The sequence below is a fragment of the Beta vulgaris genome, chromosome 3 (assembly GCF_026745355.1).
Source record: "Beta vulgaris subsp. vulgaris cultivar EL10 chromosome 3, EL10.2, whole genome shotgun sequence".
NCBI classification, from domain to species: Eukaryota; Viridiplantae; Streptophyta; class Magnoliopsida; order Caryophyllales; family Amaranthaceae; genus Beta; species Beta vulgaris.
The window spans coordinates 2,622,794-2,633,659 of NC_079204.1; the positions used below are offsets into that span (position 1 = coordinate 2,622,794).

At 34.7% G+C, this 10,866-nt stretch overlaps 2 protein-coding genes across 6 annotated transcripts; one reads left to right on the forward strand and one right to left on the reverse strand.

Annotated features, from left to right (window-relative positions):
- Positions 1-1,629: 1,629 nt before the first annotated feature.
- On the reverse strand, positions 1,630-6,769 carry LOC104888105 (hypothetical protein). Its single transcript, XM_010672967.4, has 6 exons — positions 6,297-6,769; positions 4,659-4,774; positions 3,470-3,596; positions 2,905-3,059; positions 1,958-2,020; positions 1,630-1,864 (listed from the first exon to the last, which is right to left on the reverse strand). The coding sequence occupies exons 1-6, from the start codon at positions 6,597-6,599 to the stop codon at positions 1,831-1,833; spliced, it is 798 nt and encodes a 265-aa protein (XP_010671269.2). The 5' UTR covers positions 6,600-6,769; the 3' UTR covers positions 1,630-1,830.
- A 679-nt stretch (positions 6,770-7,448) lies between these two features.
- On the forward strand, positions 7,449-10,821 carry LOC104888106 (uncharacterized protein At5g43822). 5 transcript variants are annotated; one of them, XR_007272378.2, is made up of 6 exons: positions 7,449-7,712; positions 7,788-7,906; positions 8,820-8,999; positions 9,393-9,448; positions 9,747-9,838; positions 10,380-10,821. XR_007272378.2 is itself a non-coding variant. In XM_010672969.4 (6 exons), the coding sequence occupies exons 1-6, from the start codon at positions 7,581-7,583 to the stop codon at positions 10,421-10,423; spliced, it is 597 nt and encodes a 198-aa protein (XP_010671271.2). In that variant the 5' UTR covers positions 7,453-7,580; the 3' UTR covers positions 10,424-10,821. The 5 variants fall into 5 exon arrangements, 2 of the variants coding, with proteins under 2 accessions (XP_048496782.1, XP_010671271.2); XR_008968619.1 differs by having other exon boundaries at positions 7,450-7,712; positions 9,393-9,681; positions 9,774-9,838; XR_007272379.2 differs by having other exon boundaries at positions 7,450-7,712; positions 9,393-9,444; positions 9,774-9,838.
- The last annotated feature ends 45 nt before the right edge of the window (positions 10,822-10,866 follow it).

Below are 10,866 nucleotides of genomic sequence, written 5' to 3' on the forward strand. Positions count from 1 at the left end.
AATACTTTTACTGTTGAACCCCATGTATGTTGTACACATGTGAGTTGTCCCACACTGGAAAAAGAGGAGAGAGTACCACAATATAAATTAGAGGAGCTACTCCTACTATTACCAATTGGGTTTAGTATGGAACCTCCTCTAGGCTTGTATGTAGACCAAACTCTCCTCCTCCGTACTAGATTGTCCAAGCCCATTTTCAGTCATATTAAATTTCGATTCAGTTCAATTATTTTATGCCGAGCCGGAGAGAACTTAAAAAACAACTTTTAGTAAGTGGGGAGCAGCCTTTGTTTTTCTTGTCCTCATGGTTAGGAAATTTCCCATATCTAATTTTCGGTAAAGTCAGTGGTAAAATAGGTTGCCTAATTTCATGAAGTACGATATTATTTCAAATTAGTATAAAGTTGCATATGACAATAATAATGTCAAGACGAATTTGCAACAGATGTTCTCATATCACTCACACGAAATCTTTTTTCTTTTTGACAACGCACACGAAATCTTATTGGGTATCTTTTTTTGGTACAAAGAGAGTTGTAAAAGGTATAACTATTGGTGAGAGTCAATCTCAAGTCTTCAATATCATCTTTTAAATATCTTACATGGACCATGTATTTCTAATATCTTACACGAAGTATTAATTTTAGTTTTGTATACATATTATACCCTCAAGATTAATTTTTTTCTCTCAATAGTAATCATTTAAACCTTATTTTTTTGACATAATTTCAGTTCAGTTCACTTCAATCCAGCTTAATTCACTTTAGACCAGTTCAATTTAGCTACTTTCCTTTCATAATTCAGCTTAACTCAGCATAACCAAACAACAAAGCCTTAAATTAAAGGATTATAAATGAGTAATGAGTTAAAAAAATAGTCTTGAATACTACTGTACTTACTAAATAGATTTTGATTTTGGTTAAAATAAAGTATACAAAAACTTTCTTAATAAATACTCCATCCGTTTCAAAATATAAAACATTCACGTTTTACGAAAATTTGTTTTGACCACAAATATCTCTCACAATATTATAAATATAAATTATAAAAATTATACCGTTGAATTCGTTATGAAAAATACAATAATAACATTAATTTTTTAAATTTTTAAATTTTTTATCCACGTAAATTAAGAGTAATTAACGATCAAAATTCAACCTCAAATATCGTGCGTCGTTTATATAATAAAATAGAGAGAGTAGTATTAATGTAATGAGTTAGTTAGAATTCTTAACGTATGAGTTTGAGCTTAATACAAATCAATTGGACGACAAATGAGGAAGCCTCGAAGTAGAGTTGTATTAAGAAAATATTCATCAGCTACAGCTTGATTATTGCTATTGCTGTATTGAACTATTGAATTAGAGCAATCAAAAAGAACAAAGGGGATCCCACCCAAGGAACTTGTAAATGGCGAATTTTAAACCTTCAACCTTAAAGTCACACTATCTGCACCAAGCAAGCTTAGTACCTAAAATTCATATATCTAGTCGTTTTTGCGAGAAAAGGCATGAATTATACCGTAAGCAAGCAACTTCGTTTTTTTACAAAATGTCACTTAGCATTCTTAAGAGCTGAATAATCAACATTAGCACAAAGCAGCCATTTTTTTCTGGACTACTCCTGTAATAGCGTCAAAAACCTAGTTGATCACATTCATGAATAAGAAACCAAAGTAACTACAGTATACTCGTAGTTAAAAACATTCAAGAACAAACAATCTACTTCAAAATGAAATACCCTCTACAGTAAAGGAGTTTATTCCCTCCCTTCTACCAATAAATGGTGTTTCTTTGCCCAGAAAACTAGTCTGACAATAGGATAGGTTCACTACTTTCTTCGCCTCTCTTTAAGCAAGGGATCCCTGCGTAAGTTTAAACCCAGAAAAACAAATATACAAAAGTTAGGATAGGTTCACTCGAAAAATGAATAATATGAATGGAGCACAAGAGGAAACCTTTCAATTTGGTCGAGAATGAGAAGTCTTGGTCCAGGAGGAATGTTTACGTCTTTAAGCGCACTGAAAAGAGCATTCACACGATTTCAAGACATCAGCGTCCATAGACAAGCAAGTGTACATGAATGCAACAAATGGACTAAGTCAGAAGTTCTCAGTCCGCCAATTTCTCATTTACCAAACATTTAATATTGCAAGTTTTACAATTAAGTGAAAAAAGATGAAGATAGAAGATTATACCAACTGAAGTATCACCGAAACTATCACACATTATATATGGAAAATATATACCAACTAGAAGTTGCAACAGCAACTGTTTGGAGTCGATAGGCACTATTCACATACTATCTAAAAATTGAGAATCTGTATCTATCATCAGTTCTGCTTCTTCAGTCCTCTTCTCCTTTATCCTTTCTCCAAATTTTCAAATCTCCCTGCTTCACTATCCTATTTGTCCTCCCTTTTTCCAGCTCACACTCACCCTTGATTTCAACTAACCTTAATCTCATACCAACGAACATCTCATAATTGTACATGAAAGATATGTTATTAGAGTTTTAAATTTTGTGGACTTCTGAATGACCACCTCAGGCAGTCCTCAGAGATACAGAGATGCACTAACAAAAGCACATAATAAGACCCAATATTTCGAAGTTTTCCCACAATATAATCTACATTACTCAAAGCTTTAGTACTAGTGTGGGGTACGGGTACATTTCCCAGTCTACTACAGCAATTTTAGTGAAGTTTTAGTGTTTTCAATCCTATGTCAGGGTATAGGGTCTCCAGCGGAGAACTTGATGTGATGATAGAGTAAGTACTACAGATTGCGTACTTATTCATCCAAATATAACCTACTTTCTACATAAAAGGATATCTAATGTCTACAAACAACTGCCAAACAAAATTTGAATTGAGAGATTACAAGGATGAGCTCTGATACTTGCCTATCAGTTAGCAAAGGCAATGTACGGTCATTTAGCATGCCTTTTTTGAAGTTCTTTTCATAGCTCTGAAGGCCAAGGGTGATCAACATGCTTCTTGTATTTGCATAGAATGGATCATCATCGGGTACCCCTGGTTTAGAGAACTTCTCTCCCAGCTGCATAAATACAAGACAACGTCAACATACAACAAAATCAAGATTATAAATGAAGCGCCGCAGTGCAGGAGTGATTGGACCAATCACTAAAAAAAAAAGCTTGATCAGTTCAACATTTCAAGCAAAGGGGGCCAAAAATATGGCAGTAACCAAGTGATTTAAGCCTCTACTACATTGACTAGTATGACAAACTCAACATATCTTCCCAGCTCATCCAGTATCAACACTTCTATCATTAAGATTTGATGATCGATAGCACATAATCCCAGATGTCTCAATAAATAAATACATAAAGTCTATTCATGACTATACGAGCAGTATAAATAGTTATATACTGCCACTGATATGTGGGAAAAAAAACAGTCCACACAGGTAAGAGATGGAAGATCACAAAAAAAGACATTACAAACCTTGTAGATTCCTCCTTGGGCAAGGGCGAAGAAGGCTCCAGATGAGACCATATTGGGAATTTGGTTTGGACCACCCATTCCGCTAACCAAAGAAAACATGGCTCCAGAACCAAATGCTGCTATCATGCTGCAATTTAGTACATCATGTTAATACATCTATTCACATGGATTTTATAAACAAGAAGCACTGGAAAGAAAGTGACATATAGCACGCCTAGCTCAGAAAATTTTAAAGAAAATCATCCTAGGATGGTTGATGGCCTAACCATAGTATAGAAATTAGATACAAGGCCGTTTTTGCTACGTAAAGGTCATTCTACAAGGGGAATTTTGAACATTGCAAATCTGTGACATGTGAATTTACATCACACCGAACATCCATTATGAATCGTTACCTATACTAATATATTAAAAAGCATTTTAAAGCAATTTTAGTTGTTTCATTCCATGTCATCATTATGCACATTAAAAAAATAGAAAATGCTCCATATAAGATTCGACCACGTGACCTCAAGTTAATATACTAAAGTTCTAAACAATAAGCTATGCAACATTAGATGATATTTTTTAACATGAAAATGTAACCCGGGGAATCACAGGAGCTTAAAATCTAGTTTAACCATATTAGCCGTTATAACCAGTTTCTAAAATCCTTACACATATTGATATAGTTGAATTCATGTATAAGATAAGAGTAGACTCGTATTTTAGTGAACTAGAGATAGTCATAACCTCTGATCTATACACAACATCATAGTATAAGATATTTCCTTGCATATGCATTAAGCTATATTCTAGAGAATATGCTCCAAAACTCTTAAATTCCAAAGATAAAGTGGATTTTTTTTCAATTTGTCATTTCACATCGTGATAATAGTGAAGCTTGTGGTAATGAGATGCCACTCCCACGACATTGCAGCTGCAATTGTGGTCTAAAAAAGAAGTCTATTCATTGAATTAATCTGTTTGCTAAAACATCCCAGGTCAAAGACTTCAACTGAAATATAGAGGCAATGATGCTATTGACTGTCACCAACAAACACAAATTCAATACTAGAAACAATCAAGCAAAATATGAGGGTAGAAAAAAAGTCACACTGCAAGAACTGCACGATTATCTCTAGTCATGGATGAATAGCAAGCCTCTGAAATATACAAGTCAACAAATAAACAAATAAGGCAAGTTTACCTGGACCATACATCCTCCTTCCCTTTCAATCTCTTCAAGACACAAGAGATGCCAACATTGACACCTGTCATGACAGCAAAGTTGCGAGCTTGAACTAATGGCCCCCCTGAAAGAGCCTACAAACAAGCACTGAATATATCAAGACCATCTCCAAGGACACGATGAAAACTCTCTCTATTATTAGTAAATGACTTCTAAAGTTCAGCATAAAAATTATAGAGTGGTTAATTATTGCATTAGTATGCAAATCTGACAAGTAATATTGCATTAGTATATCCAAGTGCATAGGTACCTGAGGTTACATATTATGGAATAAGTTAAGTTAGTTGAACTTATGATATGGAATGAAACGAAGATAATGTTAAAGGTAAGGATTTCATTATGTATATTCAAGACATGGCCATATATTAGAAGGGTAACTCCCGCCAATTTCATTATAATATTAACCTCTAAGGAAGCCTGATGTCTTGTGCTACAAAAAGTGAACTATGAAATAAAATCAAAAGCTTTATTAGCTCAGTAGCTAATCAAGGTGAGAAAGAACAGAACAGAAAATTCAAGAGGTAATTTTTGCAGTCTGCACTCTGCTATATGAGCAACATCAATTATTCAGTAGAAGTTGGAAAGAGCTAAGCTTGGGCACTCCTTCCAAATGAGGCCAAGACTTCGTCTACCAAAATAAGCCAGTACAACTGGTTATATCATCTTCCCCATCACTAAGGCCAATGAAGCTAACCCATTATCTTAGGTCTGAGAAACAAAAGGTCTCAAGTTACGGAAACTAAAACATAAAGTTTATATTCATACAACGGAGCAGAGTTGTCTCAGCCAAATGAGATAATACTTAGCTTTTGCATAAAGGTTTATAGTTCCTTCAAAGCATACAACTGTTCTGACAAAAGTACCACTAGTGCCATATCTTCCATGTACATTCAAAATCAGAACATTTGCCTTTCTAACTGTTAATTCCTATGAAAATCCTTAATGTTTATATTTTCCATAGTCCCTCTACGTCATGAAGTGTAAAATCAAAACAAGACATAACAACTAACAAGTAGCAATGGGCTCAATACATTAGATTACTTATTACTACTAGATTCTGATGATAATTGACAAGAACTCACGGAACACTTCCTAGTCGTCTTTGCCCAACATTCCAAACATCCCATTTTCATGTGATAGAACAATTGGTCCTAAAATTACTCAGATACTTCATACTTAACTTAACACAGAGAGCCTTTGTAGTTTACCCGGCCAAATTATATAATTTCACGACAATGATGCTAAACTAAATAATACAGCAAAAGCAAAACAATCACAATAAGCTAAAAGTTCAAGCCTTAAACCAAATTCCAACAAAAAACAAATCCTAGATGAAATTACCACTATCCAAAGAAAACACTCAAATATAGAAAAACACAAAAAAACCCAGTCTTCCTGAGAACTAGCAATACTAGAACAAGCATAATAAGCACAAAGTTCAAGTCTTGAAAACCCCCCAAAATTCAATCAATATAGTACAAGAATGCCAATATAAATTCTCAAGAATTTCAACCAAAATCTACATAACAAAACTCAATAAACAATATCAAATGATAGCGAAATTCGGCCCCGAAAAAAAAAAGAATTGAATTGAACCTGAGCTTGTTGCATACTAGCAAGAGTTTTAGGGTCAAGGCCAGGAGTAGGAGGAGGCATAGGCATGGCAGAAGGCATGTCCTGAGTAAGAGTACCCATAAGAGCACCAATAAGAGCACCTTGAGTGGCCCCACCTGCTGTAACAACAACAGCTTCAACAGGAAGAGATTGTTTAGAAAGCCAAGATTTAACCTTTATTTCAACTTCTTTGATTTTGGATTGAATTTGGGTAATTGGGTTTTGTTGGATTATAATACCCTTGGGTGATTCTGCCACTATTAAACCTTGCTTTCCCTCTCCCATGGTGGTGAGGGTTTAAGGGTTTTCTGGGGGGTTTTGAGAGAAAGGAAGGGGAAAGAGATGGGAGAAAGAGAAGAGGGGTTTATTGTGGATGGAAATATGGAAATGGATAGATAAAATGAGAATATGAGATTACAATTTACAAGCCTACAACGAGAAGACAAGTTTTTGCCTGTCACTCGTGACTCGTAGAGATGGCAAACGGCTCATACGGGTCACTTTATATTCGGGTCAATTTTGTGTTTTTATCGGGTTCATTCGAATAAGAAGCGTAAGGTCCATGAAATTTCGGAGAGGGGGTGCTGGTTTGGTTAGACTTAGATGGGTTAAGAATTTAACATCGGGTCGAGTTTTAATTGGTTCGGTTTATTCGTGTAAAAATGCTTTTTTTTATGAAAATAAAACACATAAATTAATGTTTTTGAAAAAAATATTTCATTTTAGGGCGGTTCGAGTTATTATTGTCTGATCACTTCAAGTCGACAGATTGGAGTTGGGTTATCTTTGCGTTGATGTCATATTTTTGTTTTCAAGTCAAATCGGGGTATTTCTGGCTTCATTCAATTTCGGGTGAAACACACATGCATCTGGTTGGTGTCAATGGGTACGAATCTAGTTTGCTGGCTATACTCGTGAGTCGTGACTCGACCCAAGCCCCATAGAATTGCAATGAGAATATAACTCGACCTTCCATTCTCTTTTGTTGTTCCTATGTTTCTCATCGAGCATAACTACTGCTAAAATATTTCAAATGAGAAAGATAACAAATATACGAAGTAATTTCTACTTATTTAGTTGTTATAAACCTGTTTATCAATTAAACCTAAAGCAATCTCATGACAACGATACCTAATTCTAAATCGAAATCATTTCTACATTAGTGCATTTAGTCCCTTTTTCTAACACCAAAACAAGTACTCTCTTCAACCCAAATTAAATCCCACTTTGTTTTCTCTCTCCTACTCGCCGACCTGTACCAAAATTATGGAGGGAATTCTGAAGAAATACCAACAGAAATTTAAGAAAGTACGAGAAGAAATGGATAATTGGGAAAACCTTCAATCCCGTTTAATATCTCAGTTCTCCAATGCTTCTTCAATCATTCAAAGACTTCAGGTCTTCATCTTTCTCTTTAAAGTTTCAATCTTTATAACTGAAATTTGATTATTTTGATGGGTAAATTATGTTCAGGTGATTGGAGATAAGAAGAACTATGGTAATTTGAAAGGTGTTGATGGGATTGAAGATGCTGTTTTGCAAAAGCAAATGGAGTCTCTCGAGAACAATTTGCTATCAATGAAGAACACAATGTTAGTTTAATTTGTCTGTTTTTAGCACTTTTTTTGTTTGTTGCTTCATTGTTTGCAATGTAATATCTTTTGCTATCTTATAGTGGTATATGGTAATTAAATTGTGAGTCCATATTTGGGAAAAGAAAGAAGAAAATATGCGAGTTTAATCAGTATTTAAGGTGTATTAGTAGGCTCATTGCTTGCAATGTGACATGTATCTTGCTTTTTAGTAGTGTGTGACAAGAAGACTATGTGAGTTCATTGTTGTGAATTAGAGAAAGAGGGAGAGAGATTAAGTATGTTCAAGGTACTATTAGAACACTGAATTTGTGATTAGGGTTTGATATGGTGTCAATAGTTTTTAAACAAGTTTTACTCTAATCTGCGCTGCAAAATTTGTGTGGTGGGGAATCTTTATGAATATAACTTCATGTGGCTTCTTGAACTTCATACGTTTCTTCGTACTGTTCGACTTTTGCACTATTCGTCTATTAACTTTGAGTATAACTTTTTTATTATGTACAAATAAAAATGCAATTAAGTAAAGATATCAGATTACTCTCAATGTGTATTTCTAGAAATCAATTTTTATAGTTTTTATTGATTGATAATTGAAGATATTAATGGTTAAAGATGTGGTTGACAAGCATGAAAGTCAAACGGTTGCAAGTATTAAGAAACAAAAGAAGTATATAATGATCAGTTTTGCAGAGTGTACTAGCTTACTTCAATTTTAGGTTGTAGATAAGAGAGATATTATATGTTGTGACAATCATTTCTTATTTTTAGATTTTTTGGAGGTTTCTTAGTTTGTTGATTTTCTGTCTTTTTTTTTTCTTTTTTTTTTTGTTAAGGGAGATTAGATGATATGATCATAAAATACATGATCTTGAATGTGTCAGTAACTAATAAAAGTGGGAATTATCTGCAGGGAAGAATTCCATAAGATCGTACTATCACTGGAAAAGATGGTTCGAGACAGTAAACAGCTTCTTGGAGGAGGATCTCGTCAGCCTTCCACTAAACAATTGCAGCAAAGGATGGGAATCAAACCAAGTATTTCAGATTGCTTAGATGGGCTTGTTATCCTGCAGGAGATGCATAAATCTGAGTATGTTCAACTTGGCTTGTCTTGCATGTAATTGTGAGGATGGGCTAGCTTCAAGTTGTTTATTGTAACTTTGTGAGTGAGAAGTGATGCAATGGAGGATTAACTTTTCTCATAGTTTAGGTTTGTCACTAGCTTGCTACCTTCCCTAGACCTTGTGCTATCTGTTGGTTCTTGTTATTCTCTCCTCGTACTGCATTCTTTCCTTTTAATTTTTCTTTGCTGTTTTTCGTGTTTCTTTTAAGGGTTTGGGTGTGGGGGTTGTTATGTTTCTTAATTGAGGTCTATCTCTGGGACAAGGCTGTTTGCCCCGTTTTCTCTTATCCTTCCATAATTAACCAATCCCAAAAGTTAAGATTGTTGTTGTTCTTACATGTTTTTCCTTTTGCTTTGTAGGTACCTTCTTAAAACTTCAGTGATTTCTGCTCTGTTGAATATTGCTTTTAAGGCAAGGTACATTAAGTAAAACAGCGTGTTTGACTGTTTGTTTTTGTATGCAGCATTAGGAAAATATTACCATTTACTAAACTTGAACCTGGAGTACCCTGCGGTTCCTGTCATTTGGTTATTAGTTTATCGTGGCATCACATTCTAAGAGTTTCCTGATTGTTTATTATATTGGGTATATGTTACCCTATCTTTTGGAAACCATACTAACTTAGGGAATTCGTAAGCATCATTTGGGGTATGGAAATGCTGTGTTTGTGATTGTGATTAGCTGTTTGCTATTTTTGTGTTTCAATACTTGTCGCCCTGACTAAGGTTGGTACCATTCAGTTCCAATGATCTGGGAGCTTTGCGTCAGCTTTTGGTTGATCAGCCCAATATTCCGAGAGATGAAGGTAAGCTATCATTGGGATTACTACTGCTGTCAGATAATCTTCATGATCATTGTTGACTATTTTTTCTAGTTCGAGATTCATGTATTACTATATGACAATTGATAAGTAAGTCGAGAGTTCCTATGTTTCGCATTTGATTTTATCTTTGCCTCATAATTCAGTTTTCAATATTGACTGGATCAGTGGAATGACCAAGTATTGTTTAAGCTTTTGGACCCAAACCTTTACTTTCTGACCTTTTTGCTTATAACTTTATCTTATTGCTTTGAGCGCGCATGCTTAAAATTTTATTACAAGGTAACTATTCCCCAAAGTTGAAACTGATCTGGTAGATGCAAGAGAGGTTTGATCTGGAAATGTTTGCGTTAAATACAAAAAGTTGGCTTTAGCGGATGAAGTTGGTTGAAATTGTTGCTCTCCATTTCTTTTCATTTCTCTTTTCTTTTTCTGTCACAGAGGTGATATCATTCTGATAAATTTGATCTTTATGAGTTGCCTGTAGAAAAAAATTTCTTATGCCATCTCTTGTTGTGGATTGCAGTGCAGTTCATCTTTGACATCATATTTGCTGAAAACATATGTTGAAGTGTCTGATTCAAAGCTAGTATATTGTGCGCCTGCCTTCTTGGTGTGACTCGCCGATCATAGCATGACAGAAATCCCCTTCCCGTTGAAGCACATCTGATTAGGCTACCGCTCAGTGTCACATGACCGACAATATTACTTGTGCAGACGTTACATCAGTATCCGAAGTCCTCAAAGTGTCACTGGCGTTTTTCTGTTCTGTTGAGGAAAATCTCTGGAGAACAGAAAACTTTCTATGTATGCAGTATTAAGGCCAAAATCCGTATGTTGTGAATATTTATTATTGCTGTTGTAGCATCATTTTAGGTTGATAAAAAAGGAGAAGCTTTGAACTCACTGGAACATGTCAATGTATTTCTTCCTCATTGGCAAAAAATTTCATTCTTCATTTGAAACAAGTACATGGAGATCAATTAAAATTCAATACAAATTAATCAATTTCA